General features: G+C 38.7%; 1 protein-coding gene across 1 annotated transcript; it reads left to right on the forward strand.

Annotated features, from left to right (window-relative positions):
• Window positions 1-1,200: 1,200 nt before the first annotated feature.
• On the forward strand, window positions 1,201-17,215 carry actr5 (actin related protein 5). The gene is made up of 9 exons (XM_057858451.1): window positions 1,201-1,581; window positions 3,029-3,267; window positions 5,159-5,328; window positions 5,418-5,635; window positions 10,430-10,594; window positions 10,678-10,785; window positions 14,126-14,265; window positions 14,350-14,482; window positions 16,114-17,215. The coding sequence occupies exons 1-9, from the start codon at window positions 1,207-1,209 to the stop codon at window positions 16,444-16,446; spliced, it is 1,881 nt and encodes a 626-aa protein (XP_057714434.1). The 5' UTR covers window positions 1,201-1,206; the 3' UTR covers window positions 16,447-17,215.
• Window positions 17,216-20,709: the final 3,494 nt, after the last annotated feature.

The raw sequence follows: 20,709 nt of genomic DNA on the forward strand, positions 1-20,709 counted from the left end.
ACACATTTGAACCAATCAGAGCTAACTATCTCTGGTGATCACATGTCACTATGTCAGCCAATTGAACGGATAAATTAGTCCAGGCATTTTGCTTTGCTGCGTGCATTCGCACATTAACATCACTTGTCATCGTCAGACTCAGATAACTGCAGCAGCTGGGGAAACCTCCATGCTGTCCATGGATTAAAATAGATAATAAATATCGGTGGAAACCGATTACCCAACACAAGCACTTTATTTTGCTTGTTGTTAACACTTGTGTATGTAAATCTGATGTTAGTAGATTGTCTTCTTCTTGGAGAGTAAATGCATGTGTGGCAGCTTTGTATTTTTTTTTTTGCATAGAATTTTGACAGTTGCCGTCATATTTTCGGAATCAAAACACCGTATACCCGAACAGCGTTCCAGCCCTGAATCTTATACCGGAACAGCGTTCCGGCACTGAATCTTATACCGGAACTGTGTTCCTGCCCTGAATCTTATACCGGAACTGCGTTCCTGACCGTTCCTGCCCACTTTCACCTATAGCTCGGAGATGGTCCGCAGTCAATCCGGAGCACTGACACGGCCGGTATACGTTCGACAATAGGATATAATGGGGACGGATTGGCTAAGACGCTATTTTTTTCCGGACACGGATCGAAGACGCATTTTGCGTCGTTGGTAACAAGGATGCCAAACATTTAACGCACGTGCGCACGAGGCGATAAATCGCAGCGGAAAAATTACCGCCTTTATTTTGTTTTACCGTGCGATAAATGGAATTATTGCATATTGCGACAGGCTTAGATGCGGTATCTCCAAATTGTCTTTGGTTTAATTGAACAGATTTTGATGAGTAATGTTACTGTAGCTCCACTGTTGTTGTGGATGGAGAAATTCTAAAACGGAAGTTGCTTGCAGACATAAGGAAGTAAAACGGAATTACCTCGGAAACTTGTCTATATAGTCCTCCATAAAAGTGAGCGTGAATATTCGTGTAATAATTGTCATAGAAAACAAATGGATGGATAAAACGAAAATAAGGGATGAAAATAATTTGTGTCGACACTGTTCTTAACAAAATTGAAAAAATCAACAATTTCTCATTAATTCACCACTAGATTTTGTCACTCTGCTGGTCCCTAGGATTGGACGTCAATTAGGAATTGTCAACATTGATAAGTATTTCCACTCGACTCTATTTTCCTGTGACACGTTTCCAAAATGGCTACCACGAACCAACCGGTCTGTCAAATCTTTTCCTTTCGAGATTTTAAAACCTCTCCCGATCCGATTTTCGAGCCGACGGCAGCCTCGTGTGGGACAGCGACTCCGATTGTGATCGACAACGGCTCCTTCCAGACCAGAGCCGACTGGGCGACGGTGGACTCGGTGGCCCCGCGGCTGCTTTTCCGCTCGGTGGCAGCACGCAGCAGAGGAGCCGCCCGCAGCGAGACCCAGATCGGCAACGACATCCCCAACCTGGAGCCACTCCGGTGGCTGCTCAAAAGCCAGTTCGACCGCAACGTCGTGGTCAACTTTGAGATCCAGGAGCTGATTTTCGACTATGTCTTTACTCACCTTGGCATCACTTCAGAGGTCGGTGACGTGCGATTTTGCTCTGTGTGTCCTTCTAGTGCTCTGAATTAAAAATGCACTAACTCATCCCATACTTTAACCAAACAAATGACTATTTTAAGTAATTAACCACATGATAGACACCTGGCCAAAAATAGTATTCATGTTTTTACACTTTTTTTAAAAAAAGCATTTATCATAAAAAGTCAGAAATAGCGCTTTAAACTATATATAATCAAACCGAAATACAGGTTTCTGTAAAAAAAAAAAAAAAAAAAAGAAAAAGTGAGTTTTTTCCCAGCCACCAGTATTCAAAATCAAAATTGGGACATCCTTTATTGATAGTCAATTCACCTCTTCTCATTTTTCATCTCTCCTTCACCTCTTCCCACACTCTGCTGCTCTACTTTGTCTGGACAGAAATGGGGACATATCATTGTAAGTCTTTATGCAATTAGTTAGTTCTGCAACGATTAATCAATTAACTCGGGTATTCGATTAGAAAAAAAATATTCAAATTAAATTTTGTTGCTTCGAGTATTCGTTTAATTGAAGTGGCATTGTAATGGTTTATTTTGGAAGTGTTTGCATTTCGTTTTATTGATTAGGGTGGATACACTGACCTCTGGTCTGCCTCATTTCACATAGCTGAATCCAGCTGCTCCCTGTTAAGACCAACGTAAGTTAAGTTTTTGTTTTAGCTAATGTTTTTTAATGCATTTGTAAGGTATATTGCCTTAACCATTTGTTAAGAGCATTGTAAAAAAAAAGTTAGCATTTCATAGCATTTAAGCTAGCGGACTTTTGCTATGTAAGTTTGCCAATTATTCTTTTGTTGTACTTAGATCCTTATTTATTAATTTTTTATACCGTTTGAGGCTCAGCACAGGTATTTTAATTTTTATGTTCCTTATCCGATTACTCGATTATTCGAACTAGCGAGTTCATCGATTAATCGACTACTAAAATAATCGATAGCTGCAGCCCTACAATTAATCAGTGTTTCTCAACTGATAGGTTCTGACCTAAAATTGGTTTATGTTGCCTAGGTTGCATACTTAGCTTACCTCTCTCCTTCCTCCTTGCTGATTTACACTTACTGCGAACAAACAATTTTCTAACATACATTTGCAAGAGTAATGGTGTTTGTGTCAAATAGATATTAAAAAAATATAAATACAGTGTATCACAAAAGTGAGTACACTCCTTGCATTTCTGCAGATATTTAAGTAAATGTTTTTTTATGGGACAACCCTGACAAAATGACACTTTGACACAATAAAAAGTAGTCCGTTTGCAGCTTATATAATAGTTAATTTATTTTCCCCTCAAAATAACTCAAAATGTAGCCATTAATATTGAAACGCCTGGCAACAAAAGTGAGTACACCGCATGGGAACTACGTACATCCCTAAATTTCCAAATTGAGTACTGCTTGTCATTTTCCCTCTAAATCTGTGTGTTTTAGGGCCATGTGGAGCATCCTATTGTGCTGACCGAGGCGCCTTGCAACCCTCTGCACTGCCGGCAGATGATGTCAGAGTTGCTATTTGAGTGTTACGGCGTTCCTCACGTTTCGTACGGAGTAGACGCCTTGTACAGTTTTTACCACACCAACAATCAGAGGAACCTGCAGCCACCACAGACCGGGATTGTTTTGTCCTCTGGGTACCATTGCTCGCACATTTTGCCTGTTGTCAATGGCAGGTGAGGCTCAGACACTAGTGTCTGCTTCCATTTGTTGTTTTATGATCTCCTATAACTAGTTTAATTGATAGTTAGTGATACTTTGACTTAAGAGTGTCCTGTTAGTGGTAGAAACTAGAGATGTCCCGATCGATCGGGTCCGATCATGTCATTTTCAAAGTATCGGAATCGGCAAAAAAAATATCGGACATGCCTTTTTTAATATATATACTGTATATATATATATATATATACTATTTTTTTTTTTTTTAATTAAATTGTTTTCTAATTGTATTTAACGTTACAGACAAAATGTCTTAAACTCATCCAGAGTCTTTAGTTTTGGCTTAAAGTGGGGCTGTCAAATTTATCGCGTCAACGGAGATAATAATATTAAAATATTTAACGCATTTAGCGCATGCGCTGCACTACCCACTCACACATTGTCACGTTCAATCTATAATGGCATCGTATTAGATATACGTAGAACTAAAAGGCAAAGTAAAATGAGTAGAGAGAATTTTGGCAGCCTTTGAAGCCTTTTTTAATTGGCTAAAGCCTTACAATCCCTCTCTTAATGATCAGATATATCGTGGGAAGCTATGTGGAGACGAAAGGTAGTAGTTGATCTTTTTCTTAACACCCTATTTTATTTCTCAACGCTGAGAAGATATATCAATTGGTCCAATTCCGCACAGTCATGGTTGCACTTCCCATCATGCATTTGGGCAGAAGTTAAATGGCTGAATTATCATTTACTGAAAGCTCATAAAAATCCACTAGATGGCAATATTTAGTCACAATATACAAAGTCACATTTGTCCTTTAAGAATTACAAGTCTTTCTATCCGTGGATCCCTCTCACAGAAAGAATGTTAATAATGTAAATGCCATCTTGAGTATTTATTGTCATAATAAACAAATACAGTACTTATGTACTGTATGTTGCATGTATATATTCGTCCGAGTTTTATTCATTAATTTCTTAATGCATTGCCAAATTGTATATGATCGGGAAAAATTATCGGGAATGATTTGAATTGAATCGGGAGCAAAAAAAAAGCAATCGGATCGGGAAATATCGGGATCGGCAGATACTCAAACTAAAACGATCGGGATCGGATCGGGAGCATAAAAACATGATGGGAACAACCGTAGTAGAAACCTTTTTTTAAATACTATAACGTTTGATGTCATTTAAACAGGTTTGATAGATAATTTGCATTGAAAATGCCTACAATGTCCAATTTGAAGCTATTTTAGTTGGTGTATTTCTCTTTTAATATTTAAATTTTAACACTTTGCTCTCATTGGATGTTGGCGAGGTCTTTGTGGGCTAGTGTTCATGACATAAAGACCTCTCTTGGTCATTGGCAGTGGATGTGTAAGAAGCACAAAGTGAGCAGGTATTTCCATAATAAGGCGCTGTGGTACAACACACCAGGAGTGATTTGAAATCTGCTGATTTGCTGAGCGTATTGATTTACTATAAGACCAACTGCAATGAAATCACGAACCACATAGATGACAAACTTCAACCAGGTCACACACTGAGTAAAAACTGTTTTATGCATTTAACCATGTGGGAAAATATATTAAAGGAGATCATCATTTCAAACCATTGTGCAATGAAAACAACATGAAAAATAAAAAAATACATGAAAACATTCAAAAGACGCGTCAAGGTTTGTCAACGTACCACTATACTGCTTAAAACTGGATCAAAATATTAGGAACATTTCTCAAAGTGAAGCAATGGTTTTGCAAACTATTGCCTAAGAACCTATTGTTCACTGAACAAATCTGACACTGTCAGTCAAAACAATTATCGAAAGCTTACGGTGAAGCTCATTAGATTTGCAAGTGTCCATCCAATGTTGTTCTAACGGCGCTCTTATGACGTCACCTCCAGGTTGGATGCGATGAACTGTAAGCGTGTGAACGTGGCTGGAGGCCAGGCGGCAGCCTACCTTCAGAGGCTCCTCCAGCTCAAATATCCAGGTCACCTAGCTGCTATCACACTTAGCCGCATGGAAGAACTGCTGCATGAACATAGCTACACTGCAGTGGATTATCAAGAAGGTGCAGTAGGAGCCAACATATGCATGGATAGAAAGTCATATGCCAAATAATGCATCGATCCAACGCTTCTATTTTCCTGTTTTCTGCAGAGTTGGAAAAGTGGCGTAGCCCGGAGTTTTATGAGCGCGAGGTTCACCGAATGCAACTTCCCTTCTCGGGCAAGTTGCCGGGTGGCTGCGTGAGTGTGGAAGAGAGGCAAGAGAGGAGAGCTCAGCAGCTCAAGCGGCTTCAGGAGATCAATGCTCGACGTCGTGGTGAGAAGCTACATCAGGACCAAGAGAGGCTGGAAAGACTAATGGCTGTACAGGTAAGAAAGAAGTGGCTTGTCCGTTTCTTTCCTGGAGACATCTATTTTTTTCCACTTGTATATATTTTTGTCTTCTTTCCATGTACAACAAATGACTACAAGTCAATATATAAGTACATACCTTGACGTCATTGCCTACTGTTGCCCAATTTTTTGTTTAAAATTTATTCAATAATTAGAATTTCTATAATAAAAAATTAAACAAATAAATAAATATTTACTATTGAGAGGCTCAAAAAAGAGGATAAGGACATTTTTAGGTCAGAAATGTCTCACAAGATTAGTTGATTATAAAATAGTTGTTGATTAATTTGATGATTGATTAGTTGTCAGTCATTTGCATAATCAGTGCACCCGTATTGTCATTAAATAAACAACATAGAACTCAATATTCTTTAACATTTATTTTCTAAGATTTTAAATTGGTTAGAGTTAAAGAAAATGTTTTAAATAAAAAGGAAACGGTAAACTTTTTTTTTCTTTAAATGTATTTATAAATATTCTTTAGTTAATATAACCTTAAATGAGATATTTGCAAACATCTGCTTTTGCTTTGGAAAAAAATGGTAGTTACATAGTTACATAAAATTCATCGTCAGCTTTTCTCCGCCCAGAATAATATAACAATATTTAACACGTGATTAATATACGAACCCATCAGTTTACTTGCGCTAAATAATATTGACAGTAAAATTCTGGTACAGTGCAATCTTTATTCTAACAATAATCCATTTTACAATGCTAAATGGAATATGAAATATTAAAAATGCATTCATTTAGTAGGAAAGGGCTAAATTACTGCATATTACTCCCGAACGGTAATTTATGCCACCGGAGTTAGTCCGGCTTTTGTCATTTCCCTTCCCCGGCTCCGGAGAAGGAGGAAAGAGTGTAAACAAAACAGGAGGCGGGAGAGCTAGGCGAGATGCTAACCCGACTGAGCGGCTCTTCCAAGTCTCTTTCTCGCCTTTCGAAAACGAAAAATTACACAAAACTACCCCGACTCATTTCACACACTGCGACGGTGGTGATTGTCTTCACCGATCGGCCAGGCCCCGACTGGCAGGCAGTGCTCGTCGCCGGGGACGCATAGGGGAATTAACGCCGAAAATAGCGCATTCTCGGTGGACAAACCGGCCGACGTCGGAGCGCGTGGCTGCTTGAGCCCAATCCGAGTATTGCGCTCAATGGGCGGGCACGTGAAGAGGACCGAAACGGGTGGAAGTCTACACAATCGAGAACCGGAGACGAGAGCAGGGGGCTCCCCGGCGAGCACGCCTTTATCTGCCCGCGACCATAGTGTGTGACAAGCCACCGGTCGTCCGCCGAGTGGCCTTCTCGGTGGACAGGGAGCATTGTCAGCCACAAAATGCAAGCCGCCACTTTATTAAAACGTTTGCCATGATCCCAGTATTTGACATGACATAAAACACATAGCTTACTCACTTAGTCGTGGGGTGGCGTGGCTCAGTGGTAGAGTAATTGTTCCCCAACCCAGAGTTTGTGGATTCGATTCTCTGCCCTGATGAACTCGCCTAAGTATCCTTGAGCAAGCTACTGAACCCCACATTGCTCCTGGTGCTGCGTCATCAGTAGGTAGATGGCAATGTAGTGTAAAGCGCTTTGAGCAACTTGAAAGGTGGAAAAGCGCTATACGTACAAGTATAACACCATTTACCATTTAGTCATCTGTCCAATGGTCTCTTGATTGTCTTACTTGTTTTGGCCATTATTCACGGTAAACATGATTTTTTTGGAAATCCAAAAAGCCTCACACCAATCTCACTGGTGTAGTAACAAAAGCCTGCAGCGCATGGGGCTGGCGTGATGCAAAATATAAACAAATTAATCGACAAAATCATTTGAATCCGCAGTCCCTCTGCATTCGATAGTAATGGCTATATTTGGAAAATGATTAGTCCACTGACGTCACATTTTCCTTCTTCCTTAATCCGAGACCGTGGCCGGAAGTGTCTCATTTTCGTAGCACGGGATTCAAAGAAATTGAATAAACGTATCGATTGCTTCCACACATATCCAAGTGGTCCGTTTCATTCAGAAGCATAAAATAACGCATGTAATATGAAATTAACATGCTTTTTTGTGTTACAGGCAATTTAATGACGGATTGCAAGCAATTACTAGATGCATGCTAGAGCATGAATTAGAAGTGGACTTTCACTCCCGTTCCTTCCCGCGCCCAGTGAAAAACTCCTATTCCATTCCAATCCAAGGGCTGAGTCAAAAAGTAAATCCCATCCTGTCCCACACCTGTAAGATGACTCCCAATCCCGTCCCATTCCCAGTCAAAATCACTCCCACTCCCGTTTTTTTTTTTTTTTTTTTTTTTAAACACCTTTACGTTGGTCATTAGAAAAGTCATGGTAGCAACTGATTTGCTGTGGCAACCCCTGAGGAAGACCCAAAAGGAAAAGATGAAGATTGTATTTAATACATTTCAAAATCAAAATGAGACCACTCGTCCCTGAGTCACTGCTGCTAGAGCCACGCATTTTTTACACGCCACCTATTTTGTAGTGGCACGGTCGCGTTTCACTCTCAAGAAATTTTCTAATTCTAACTTGGACCTTCCTGCTCCAGTTTTAACCAATAGGTGATTATTTCCGAGTTTCATATGTAGTTCTGTCTTCGGGTTTTCAACTCCACGGTTCGCCATGTTGAGGCCGCGTGAATACAGTAATCGGAAGTACGTCGAAGTGTTGGAAACTTACTGTGCCACTGCAAGTCGAGACAGTGTTGGCCCACGAAAATAAAACTTCTAGGTTTTTTAACACAGGTGAAAACCATCATCTATTCAGGTGTTCCCGCTCCCGTTGTTTATTATTCCTGTCCCATAGCCTGAAGGATTTCCCGTGATAATTCCCCACCTACTGTATAAGAGTGTGCAGCACCCGCTCATCTCAAGGCACGCTGCTCGCAGTTGGTCAATATTTTGTTCACCATCCTAATCTTGCTTGTTCTCATTTTGCTGCCTCTAGTGCTCAATTAGGGTGTAGTTGCTCAGGGCTTATTGATTGCTCCAGAGGCATGAAAACAAAACTATCAATTCACAATTAGTAAAAAACAAAACAAAAGTAATGTGTAATGCAGGCGACAATTTGAAAAATAGTGGAGTAAAAGTACAGATATATGCTATAAAATGTAGTGAAGTAAAAGTAAAGAGTACCACTTCATATTTGTACTCAAGTAAAGCACAGATACACAAAAATGTAAAATATTAGGACACCCCATGGAAGCCTGTGTGTTTTCTAACATATTTGGTCATATGGATATTTAATATCAATTTGACCAATCTTGAGAGATTCAAGTAATAGAACTAAACAATTAAAACTGGGAAAAAATTTTTTTATATAACTTTCTGTAAAATGTATAATTTTAAATAAATGCCATTTCTGTTGAGGAATAAATTAGGACCCCCACATTCAATCCCACTTAAAATAGATAAAATCACACACAAGTTTATCACATCAGGTACACATGATTAGAACATCAATACCCAGTGTTTTGAAGGAGGCTTGCCTTACTTAAACCTCACATTTAGTGTGGTGTGCCCCTGACTGTTGAAGTGAGAGAAGACACCATGGTGAGATCAAAGGAACTATCTGAGGCCTAATTCAGAAAGAAGATTGTAGACGCTTATGAGTCTAGTAGGGGATTTCAAAAGATCTCAAAAGAATATAATACTGTCGGGAAAATAGTCTACAAGTGGAAGACATTCAAAACAACTGCCAACATGCCCAGGTCTGACCGTCCAAGCAAGTTCACCCCGAGAGCAGACCGTAAGATGCTAAAAGAAGTCTCCAAAAACGGGACCTAGAGCAGGCTTTTGCTACTGTTGTTGTGAACGTGCATGCCTTTACAATCAGAAGGAGACTTCAAGTTTAACCTTCATGGGAGGTGTGCAAGGAGGAAACATTTGCTCTCCAAGAAGAACATGAAGGCCAGACTGAAGTTTGCCAGAGTGAATGTAGTCAAAGACCAGGACTTCTGGAATAATGTTCTTTGGACAGATTAGTTTAAAATTGAATTATTTGGACATCAGAACATAAGACATGTTTGGCGTAAACCCAATACAGCATTCTAGGAAAAGAACTTCATACCAACTGTTGGCATGAAGTTCTCCACATCCATGGAGGCGGATGTGGACATCTCACCATCATAATATCCACCATGAATTCTATCGTGTATCAGACTGTGCTTGAGGAACATGTGAGATTATCTGTGAAAAAATAAAGCTGAAGCGAAACTGGACCCTGCAACATGACAATGACCCAAACATACCAGTAAATCCGCCAAGGACTGGCTGAAAAGGAAGTCCTGGAATGGCCGAGTAAAAGCCCAGATATTAATCCCATTGAGATGCTGTGGGGTGACTGGAAATCGGCTGTACATGTAAGAAACCCCTCAAACATCTCACAGCTGAAAGTATTCTGCGTTGAGTAGTGTGGCGCACACTTTCTTCAGACTGATGTCAAAAACTGGTTGATGGCTACAAAAAGTATCTCACTAAAGTTATTTCAGCCAAAGGGGGTAACGCTAGCTATTAGGTGGTAGGGTGTCCTTTTTTTTTTTCACAGTTAGAATATGCATTTCTGTTGATATATTTGGTTTAATGAGTAAAACTATATTATTTTTGTTGTTTACATGCAATTAAATCGCTTTCTTTTCCAGGGATAAATAAAAAGATCAGACATTGATATGTGAACATTTCTCAAATGAAGAAATGAAAATTTCATGAAGTGTCCTAATTTTTTCACATGACTGTATGTTTAGGAGCTGCTGGAGGACGGCCTATTGGATCAGTTCCACAAGAGTCTGGTTGAGCTCAACATGGACTCAGCCGAGGAGCTGCAGTCGTACATCAGCAAACTGCAGCTGGCCGTGGAGCAGGGACGCCGCAAAATGCTGCACAGCGACGGCGCTGAGGGAAAGGCAGAGGCGAGGCGGACAAAGAAGTTCTTCATACCATCATGCACCGTGCGTTTTACGCCAACTTGACGTTTTCTCGCTCACCCCTCCAGGTGGCCGAGTTGGAGCAGCACATGGAAGAGGGCGACGGCATGGCCATCATGTATCCTGACTTTTCTGAGGACAGCCTGCAGGAAAAATCAAATATGAATATGGTCCAGGTAGGTTGAGAATTCCTAGATTAAAAAAAATAAAACATCTAAAATCTTGGCTAGTATTCCAAGAAATAATTGATAGGTGAATCTATGGGGATTCTTTGAAAATGTGGGGAAAAGTCCAAATGTGAGTACTGTAATTTCCCGAATATAACGCACACTTTTGTTCCCCAAAATCAACTGTAAAATCATGGTGCGCATTATAAACGGGTACATGGATGGAGACAGAAATATATGTATATGTATATATATATATATATATATATATATATATATATATATATATATATATATATATGTATATATATGTGTGTATGTTAGGGCTGTCAAACGATTAAAATTTTTAATTGAGTTAATTACAGCTTAAAAATTAATTAATCGTACTTAATCGCAATTAATCACAATTCAAACCATCTATAAAATATGCCATATTTTTCTGTAAATTATATATATATTCTGTAAAATGTTGGAATGGAAAGATAAGACACAAGATGGATATATACATTCAACATACGGTACATAAGGACTGTAGTGGGCATTTCACACTACTGTCATTTAAATCTGTCTATACTGGACTGTCTCAGAAAATTAGAATACACAATATTCTAATTTTCTGAGACAGTCCTGTATATTGTTCTATGTAAAGGACGTCAGCCAAGGTCGGCCCCCCACATTTTTACCACGCCAAATCTGGTCCCCTTTGCAAAAAGTTTGGACACCCCTGCTTTAAATGGTGGATTAATGTACAGGACTGTCTCAGAAAATTAGAATATTGTGTATTCTAATTTTCTGAGACAGTCCAGTAGTGTCCTCACTCCGAAGCGTCTACTTTTTCCAAAGCTAGACAGCTAGTGAACAACGCCTTAATAATCAGACTTCTTCCTTTTTCATCTGATTTATTAATAAAATGGCCTCAAACCATTGTCCTCTTTAGACCGTCGTAAAACTACAAAAAAAAAGTACACAAGCATTGCATTAGCAACAATGTTAGCTTAGCACGCTATACAGGTTTACTAAACATAAACAAAAAGCGTCTCATACAAAAAATATAACATTTCGCTTACTAACATAATATGTACATTCTTTACAACAACCATACTTACGGACAAATCTTGTCCAAGGATCATATAAGCACAACATTACAACGTAGGCGTCAGCCCGAGACGTCGTGCAGCCATATTGAACTGGCAAGAAAACAATAAACAATGTCGCAAAGCGACCACAAGAGTTCGCTGTTAGACAGCACAAAAAGCCTTGCTGTAAAACTTACCAAAAGGCAGAATACTGTCTGAGCGGGACATGTGCGTTAATTGCGTCAAATATTTTAACACAATTAATTTTAAAAATTAATTACCGCGTGTTAACGCGATAATTTTGACAGCCCTAATACATATATATATATATATATATATATATATATACACATATATACAAACCGATTTTTTTTTTTTTTTACTGACACGGCCACGTTGTGTTGAAGAAACATATGCGGCGACCCGTTGCCGACCATTACGGTACGTGACGTCACCATTATGTTTCGGTAATACTTCACTCTATTCGGCCGAATGATTTCGTCTGTGTTAAATTGTGTTTTTTTCACTCTTCATAAAGCACAGAGTTTAGTTTCTTGAACTCATTTGAGTCAATGTTTATTGCAGCTCTGCAACTCGGACCATAACAAACGTAAGCACACAGACTTTCTGTGTCCGCCAACTATATCTGTCCCTAGGGAAACTCAAACCCAAATAACAATAGTTCCTACTGTTGCTGTCGTGTTGACAGCGATGAGCTCTCACGGATTTCCGACTTACATTCTCCCTTTCATTTTACCGTATCAATCCATGGAATAAGCATTTCTTTATCATGATGAAACGAGCAAGTTATACAGCAGCCTTTAAAAGAAAAGTCACATCTGTTTTGTTTTCTCCTAGATTCTGGTAAGTTGGAGAAGTTGTCAAATCATATTATTACCATAAATATTGTCAGTTTATGGTAATGTTTTGAACTACTACCAATGTGCTATGCTTGTGCTGTGTTTCACCAGTCAGTAAAATGACATTTCTGTATCTGTACACGAGCTCTGTTTTTCCTGTATTCTTCTATTTATTGGTGCTAAAATTAGGGTGCGCGTTATAAAAGGGTACAATAATTTTCCCTAGATTTTACAAGTAAATTTGGGGTGCACATTATACACTGGTGCGCCTTATATTCGGGAAATTACGGTATTTGGTTGTGTCAAAAACTTGCATGCATTTTAAACGTATGTTTAAAATCATTTTCTATTTTGTGTCTAAAAAATGAATTACTTTCTTTCATTCAGCTTTCAAAATACGCACAAAAATTAGACAACAAAGTGATTAAAAATAGGAGTACCGTATTTTTCGGACTATAAGCTTGAGTATTAGTCGCACCAGCCATAAAATGCCCAACGAAGATAAAAAAAACATAAATCACACTGGAGTATAAGCTTTTTGGGGGAAATTTACTTGATAAAAGCCAACACATAAAACAGATATTTCATTTGAAAGACTATTTAAAATAAAAATACAATAGAGAACAACATTCTGAATAAGTGTACAATATGATAATGTTCCATGATGCATGAACAACGAAATGAGAACGTAGCTGGTATGTTAATGTATCATAGCTATTAAGAGTTATTCAGATAACTATAGCATAAAGAATATGCTAACAAGTTTACCAAACCATCAGTGTCACTCCAAAACACCAAAATAATATGTGAAATGATAAATTAATGAAATAATTTCACACATAAGTCGCTCCAGAATATAAGTCGCACCCCCAGCCAAACTATGAAAAAAAACTGCGATTTATAGACCGAAAAATACGGTAAATAAAAAAATACCCAAAAATTTTTTAGATAGTTTACGCTCTTTCTTTTGTACTGATTTACAGTAATTATTTATTTGTTTATTGTCAACTATGTGTCAAGTCATTTTCGTTGATTTAGGGTTATAAAAATGAAATGGACCTGATTTACACGATGGCACTGTAAATGTTAAGTAAAAGAAAGAAAAAAAAACAATTGAGTACGAACATTATTCACTTTTATTTGTTATGAGAATTTTAGTTCCTTCATTCATTGAACAACAAAAAACAAAATTTTAAGGTAATTTAATATTATTATTTTTGACAAACTTCAATTGAATACAAGAATCATATTGGAAATGTACATTCTTAAAAATGTCTCGGTGAACTACATTTCAACTCTATTACATGCTCCAGAATGTTGTAATGCCAAGCTTAATTTCATCACATGTATTAAAACACGATTACTCTTGATTACACACGCTAAAGTGACTAAATGTGAATGAACTCTCTCCAGCCGGCCTTCAATATGGCAGAATACCACCAACTTTTTGTGGGCACAGAACGTCTGCGCTGCCCAGAGATCCTCTTTCAGCCCTCGCTGACTGGAGAAGACCAGATGGGGATCATGGAGACGCTTCAGTACATGCTGGCAAGGTAGCACGACAATAATTCCCACACGCGATGAAAAAAAACTCCGATGTACAGTAATTTGTTACATGCAGCATGTTTCATTTGCAGGTACACTGCTGAGCAGCAGGAGGCGCTAGTCAGCAATGTTTTCTTGACCGGAGGGAACATGCAGTATCCAGGGATGAGGGAAAGGATAGAGCGAGAGCTGCTGGCCATAAGACCCTTCCAGTCACACTTCAAGGTACATGATTGTTAACAAAAATTGAGGAATAGTTTGTAATTTGGCTGGGTTTACACAACAGACCTCACGTTTGGAATTTTTAAAAATTTATTTATTTTTAATAATTCCAATTTTTTTTATGTAGTCGTTCATATTCCGAAGACGTATGTGACTTGCCATGTGAAGGGAAGGCGATGTCATTCGGTCTCAGCCGTCACGCTTTTGTAGCAACTTTTGAGAATTGTATCCTATCAGAACCAACATATTTAAATCTTGATTTAATCCTGCTTCACGTCCAGTATCAAGACGGAAAAAATATTTTCTCAGCCTTCGTAGACCAATCATAGGCTTCACAATGTATTGACGGGACACTGGGCCGATTCATAGAGGGGCCTATGCCCGTCAAAGCTGACCGAGTGGAAACACAGACAAAGAGCTTTTTCTGTTGAAAATTCTTGTGAATAAATGCTTAAATCCCTGATTTCTTTATAGATATGAATGTGAAACAGTCTTGATTCTTGGTTAAAAGCCAAAAAAAAAAAAAAAAAGGGGTAGTTGGCATTTATTTTACGTAAATATGTCAAATGTGCTGCAAGTCTTTGAGCCACTGTGGCGGCGCCTTAATATCACAAAAAGCTTTTTACATTGAAAATTTTTGTGAATAAATGCTTAAATCCCTAAATTCTTTATAGTTATGAACGTGAAACGGTCTCGATTCTTGGTTAAAAGCAAAAAACTGGGCAATGCCGTAGCAGTTAATTTGTCCCATTGATTTTTTTCACAACGTTTCAAAATGCATGCATGGTATGAAAAATATAATAATTACCTTGAATCCTCGAACAAATCACTCCTGAGACAATGCTTCCTCTTTGTATGCAGTACAGCTTTCATACTTTTTCAACCTAAATCTGGCGTTGGGTCGCTGCATGTGTTTAAGAATAACTGCGACCGACTTCGACCAACTGAAGCGGAGTGTGGGACGGCCCCCTACTTGAATGCATGGTGCAGTGTCAGGGGAAATTGTCCCGTTAATATCATTATGAAGTCTATGATTAGCTGCACTATAATGTCATGATTTGGCAAAGTTCACAACAGCGAACATGTTTTGTTTAAATAGGAAGGTAAAAAATGATTTGCTTGTTTGTTTCACACATGACAAGTGGGCAGTACATTTTATGTTAAAGAAAAAGTGAAATAATTGGAGATTTAAAAAAAAAAAAAAAAAAAATCACAATAAATAAACTTGCAGTAGATGTGAAATTAGTAATTAGATGACTCATTTCCATCCAAAACCGGTTGTGGCCAATTAGCCACTTATTTTTTTAAATGCAGATCCTTCAATTTATGAGTTGTTGGAGTTGGGAGCAAACTTTGTCTTTTTGAGGTTAGTACAGTTTGCAACCAGATGACCACTAGATGGTGGCAGCAAACTAAACAATGTCTAAAACCATATCATATGGTTGAAGTATTACGTTGTGTAGTTATTTTCTGAACCATTGCTCTTTAAAAAAAAAAAAAAAAAAAAAAAAACAGCCCCGTGTCACAAAATGAAAAATCAATCAGTCTTATAGGTCAAGTTGCCACATTGCAACATAATTTCTCACATTATCTGCTACAAATTGTCTTCCTTTTCAATGGTCTCTTCCTCTCAGGTGACCATGGCGACACAGCCAACCTTAGGTGCGTGGCTGGGGGCAAGAGACTGGGCTGTGGAGCACCCTCCCGGCGGTGGAAGAGGAGTAGCGGCGGGTTGGATCAGCCGGCAGGACTACGAGGAGAAAGGAGGAGAGTACCTCAGTGAGCACTATGCCTCCAACGTCTTTGTACCCATCAAGATCAACAAGACGCTTCCTGCTCGGCCGGCCGAGCCATTCGTTACCATGCCGACGGGACTTTCTGGACCAGTGGACACGGTTACGTCTACTCTGACTTCATCTTCTACTTCGGGTGCTCCCATGGCTTCATCTTTAATGTTACAGTGTTAACTGCGACGGAGTATGTATTTGTGTGCAGGATCACACAAACGCTACATAGTTCTTAACTCAATAGTTGCCGTTGACGGCAATAGACGTCCAATCCGGCTCCTCCCAGTTCAAATGGTTGGGATGCTGATCGCTGTCAATCACTGAAACATAATACATCCGTGAATAGGTGCTGCTGTTTCGTTTGTCAAACAAAATGGGGAAGTTAAATACTATAAAGAGTGTATTTAATTGGTTAATCATTATAAATGCAGTAATGTTTTTTACACACTCACTGATTTTGCACTTAGCATTGACTTACTTGCTATTTTTTCTATCAACCACTTTTAGAATATGACCACCTTTACTGCTCAGATTGAAGTTGAATAACTATAACATGTCTCAACAGCAGATTATTTTCAACAAAATAAACTATGTACTCATCCCATATTTGTACATTTGTAAATAAAGCTCTTTTTTCCCCTCTAAGCAAACTTTTATAAAACGACCCAGCACAGCAAAATGAGTCCCAGAGACCCATTTCCCAAAACTAAGGTTTGAGGCATAATCATAAGTGTAAAGTGTCCCCTTTACAAAGACATTTAAGCCATTTTGCAACGAAGTTTCATGTGTATTTGTTACTTTAACCTTTTCAAGCAGGAATTATGTTTTTTTAAACCCTTACAGGGCACCCTTTTAACTCACTGTGTGCCACTGACGGTGCTAGATCTCCATTTTGACTGGGAAGGGTGAATGTATTGGATGTCTTTCACCATCAATGGCGTGTCAGGAGTTAAATGCTTTTTTTTTTTTTTTTTTTTTTTTTTTTTAAGTTACTTTGGGCTGTAAACAATCGAATTATTATTTATATTTAACTCATTTTCATTTTATACGTCTTTATCAACAGTGAATTAATTTATGCACTGCTGGCCAAAATTATTGACACCCCGGCAATTCTGTCGGATAATGTTAAATTTCTCCCAAAAAATGACTGCAATTACAAATGCTTTGGTAGTGATATCCTCATTTATTTTGCTTGCAATGAAAAACAGAAAAGAGAATGAATTTTTTTAATAATCATTATCATTTTACACAAAACTACAAAAATGGGCTGACAAAAGTATTGGTAACATCAACCTAATACTTGGTAGCACATCCTTTCGACAAAATAACTGCGAACAACCGCTTCCGATATCCGTCAATGAGATTTACACAATGCTCTGCTGGAATTTTAGACCATTCTTCTTTGGCCAACTGCTCCAGGTCTCTGAGATTTGAAGGGTGCTTTCTCCAAACTGCCATTTTCAGATCTCTCCCCCGGTGTTCTATGGGATTCAGGTCTGGACTCATTGCTGGCAACTTTAGAAGTCTCCAATGCTTTCTCTCAAACCATTTTCTAGTTCTTTTTGAAATGTGTTTTGGGTCATTGTCCTGCTTGAAGACCCATGACATCTGAGGGAGACCCAGCTTTCTCACAATGGGCCCTACAGTACTGGACTGTCTCAGAAAATTAGAATACACAATATTCTAATTTTTTTGTATATATACACAGGACTGTCTCAAAAAATTAGAATATTGTGTATTCTAATTTCCTGAGACAGTCCAGTATATTATGCTGCAAAATTTGTTGGTAGTCTTCAGGCGTCATAAAGCAAATAGTCAAGCAGTCCAGTGCCAGTGGCAGCAAAGCAACCCCAAAACAGGGAACCTCTGCCATGTTTGTCTTTGGGGACTGTTTTCTTTTCTTTGAAGGACTATTCGATTAGGCGAAGTTTGTTATCCGCACAATCTTTCGTTGAAATCTCCCGTCAATTTTTCCTTTCCTTCCACATTTCGGGAGGTTAGCCACAGTGCCATGGGCTTTACACTTATTGATGACGCAGGAACATTCAGGTTTTTGGAGATGGACTTGTAGCCTTGAGATTACCCATGCTTCCTCACAATTTTGCTTTCCAAGTACTCAGACAGTTCTTTGGTCTTCTTTCTTTTCTCCATGTTCAATGTGGTACAATGACACAGGACAGAGGTTGAGTCAACTTTAATCCATTTTAACTGGCTGCAAGTGTGATTTAGGTATTGCCACCACCTGTTATGTGCCGCAGGTAAGTAACAGGGGCTGTTAATTGCACAAATTAGACAGGCATCACACGATTTTTCAAAGGGTGCCAATAGTTTTGTCCGGCCCATTTTTGGAGTTTGTGTAAAATGATAATGATTTATTTTTTACCCCCATTCTCTTTTGTGTTTTTTTTTTTTTCATTGCAAGCACAATAAATGAAGATATTACTACCAAAGCATTTGTAATGACAATCATTTTCTGGGAGAAATTGAGCATTATCTGACAGAATTGCAGGCGTGCCAATACTTTTGGCCAGCAGTGTATGCCGTGCTACGGTGAGTGTAATGCAGTAGCCTAACGCAAGTGTAAAACTTGTTGTGTTTTAGGTATAACTGTGCCAAAAGCTGTTTTCTTTGCATTTCGGTGGAGGATTGACAACCTCTCTCCCCAAAAGGAAAAAAAAAAAGAAAATTTGGGCTCCGGGTGAAATTAATATCTGGGAGCTCCGCCAAGAAATTTTGACACTTTTACCCCTGGTGTGCGCGTACATACATTACACATTGCAGGTGTTCTGCTTGACACTACACATTGTTAACTGGCCAGACATCTGCAGTCTAATATTGTTAAGTAGTGCAGGGCTGCCACTGTTCAAGCTTCAAACCCTCTGCCAGCCTGTACTGTTTCTCCTCAAGCCACAGGCTCGCACACAAATAAACGTGCATGCGCACTCACACTCATGCTCAGCAGGGGCATAGAGAGGCTAATCGTAGCCAAACCCGTCAAGTGACTGCAGGATGTTTAGCTCAAATTTAACAAGGTTGATTTTAAAAAAAAAGGAAACGAGGCATTATTTAGGTGTGAGGATTTATTACCACGGCAACACTCTCCCAAAAATTCATACATTATTTTAACATATAGCTGCACTGCCCTCCACACACTGTCCTATCACAGTGTCGGGTTCATTGTTGTTAGTTAGTAACAGTGTTTTAAGTCTTACTTGGAAAAAAAGTAATTAGTCACAGCTAAAAAAAATACCTCTCCTAAAAATAATTGAGTAAACTGACCATGAACCAGTGAAAATCTCTGAAACTGTCTGTTAGGCCTACTGTACAATAAGCAGAACACTATCCTTAAAATATTCCAAAAAGTAACAATATCAAATACTGAAATAATTGAAGTTTGAGGACGCTACCTTTGAAATTCCCTGGCCCGTCGCCATTATCCCTGTCTTGTGTTTGCCCGAGCGTGCAGTGAGTGAAGCTGGGCACGATCCACCCACTTAGCCAATCATCATCGCTTCTGCAATGGCATCACCAGCCACTTCCTTCATCCCCTCTCCCGCTCTGCCCGATCCAGGCAGGAGGCGGCTAAGTATGACAACAAACTTTTTACGTTGAAAATTCTTGTGAATAAATGCTTAAATCCCTGAATTCTTTATAGATATGAATGTAAAACAGTCTCGATTCTTGGTTAAAAGCAAAAAAATGGGCAGTTAGCATTCATTTTACGTAAATATGTCAAATGTGCTGCTAGCTTATCAGCCACTGTGGCGCCGCATTATCACCACAAAGAGCTTTTTGCGTTGAAAATTCTTGTGAATAAATGCTTAAATCCCCAGTTCTTGATAGATATGGACGTAAAACAGTCTCGGTTTTTGATTAAAAGCAAAAAAAAAAAAAAAAAAAAAAAAAAAACAGGAATTTAGCATTTATTTTGCGTAGATATGTCGAATGTGGTGCTAGTCTTTAAGCCACTGGCGCCGCCTTATCACCACAAAGAGCTTTTTACGTTGAAAATTTTGTGAATAAATGCGTAAATTCCTGAATTATTTATAGATAAGGACATAAAACAGTCTCGATTCTTGGTTAAAAGCAAAAAAAAAAAAAAACGGGCAGTTAGCATTTATTTTACGTAAATATTGTGAATGACGCCAATGCTGTAGCGGTTCGTTTCTCCCATTGTTTTTTTTCACAACCTTTCAAAATGCATGCATTGTACGAAACATAATAAATACCTTGAATCCTCAAACAAATCACTCCTGAGACAATCCTTCCTGTTTGTATGCGATCCAGCTTTCATACTTTTTTAACTTAAATGCGGCTTTGGATCGCTGCATGTGTTTGAGAATAACTGTGACTAACTGAAGCGGAGTGTGGAAAGCCCCCTACTTGAAGGCATGGCGCAGTGTTTGGGGAATGTGTCCCGCTAATATCATTATGAAGTCTATG

The sequence above is a fragment of the Corythoichthys intestinalis genome, chromosome 2 (genome assembly GCF_030265065.1).
Source record: "Corythoichthys intestinalis isolate RoL2023-P3 chromosome 2, ASM3026506v1, whole genome shotgun sequence".
Classification (NCBI taxonomy): Eukaryota; Metazoa; Chordata; class Actinopteri; order Syngnathiformes; family Syngnathidae; genus Corythoichthys; species Corythoichthys intestinalis.

Excerpts from the sequence above, each read along its gene's own strand:
- actr5 (XM_057858451.1), top strand. The coding sequence starts at position 1,207 with ATGGCTACCACGAACCAACCGGTCTGTCAAATCTTTTCCTTTCGAGAT. Across the intron at positions 1,582-3,028 it reads ACCTTGGCATCACTTCAGAG|GGCCATGTGGAGCATCCTAT; the intron begins GTCGGTGACGTG and ends TGTGTGTTTTAG. Across the intron at positions 14,266-14,349 it reads CTTCAGTACATGCTGGCAAG|GTACACTGCTGAGCAGCAGG; the intron begins GTAGCACGACAA and ends TTTCATTTGCAG.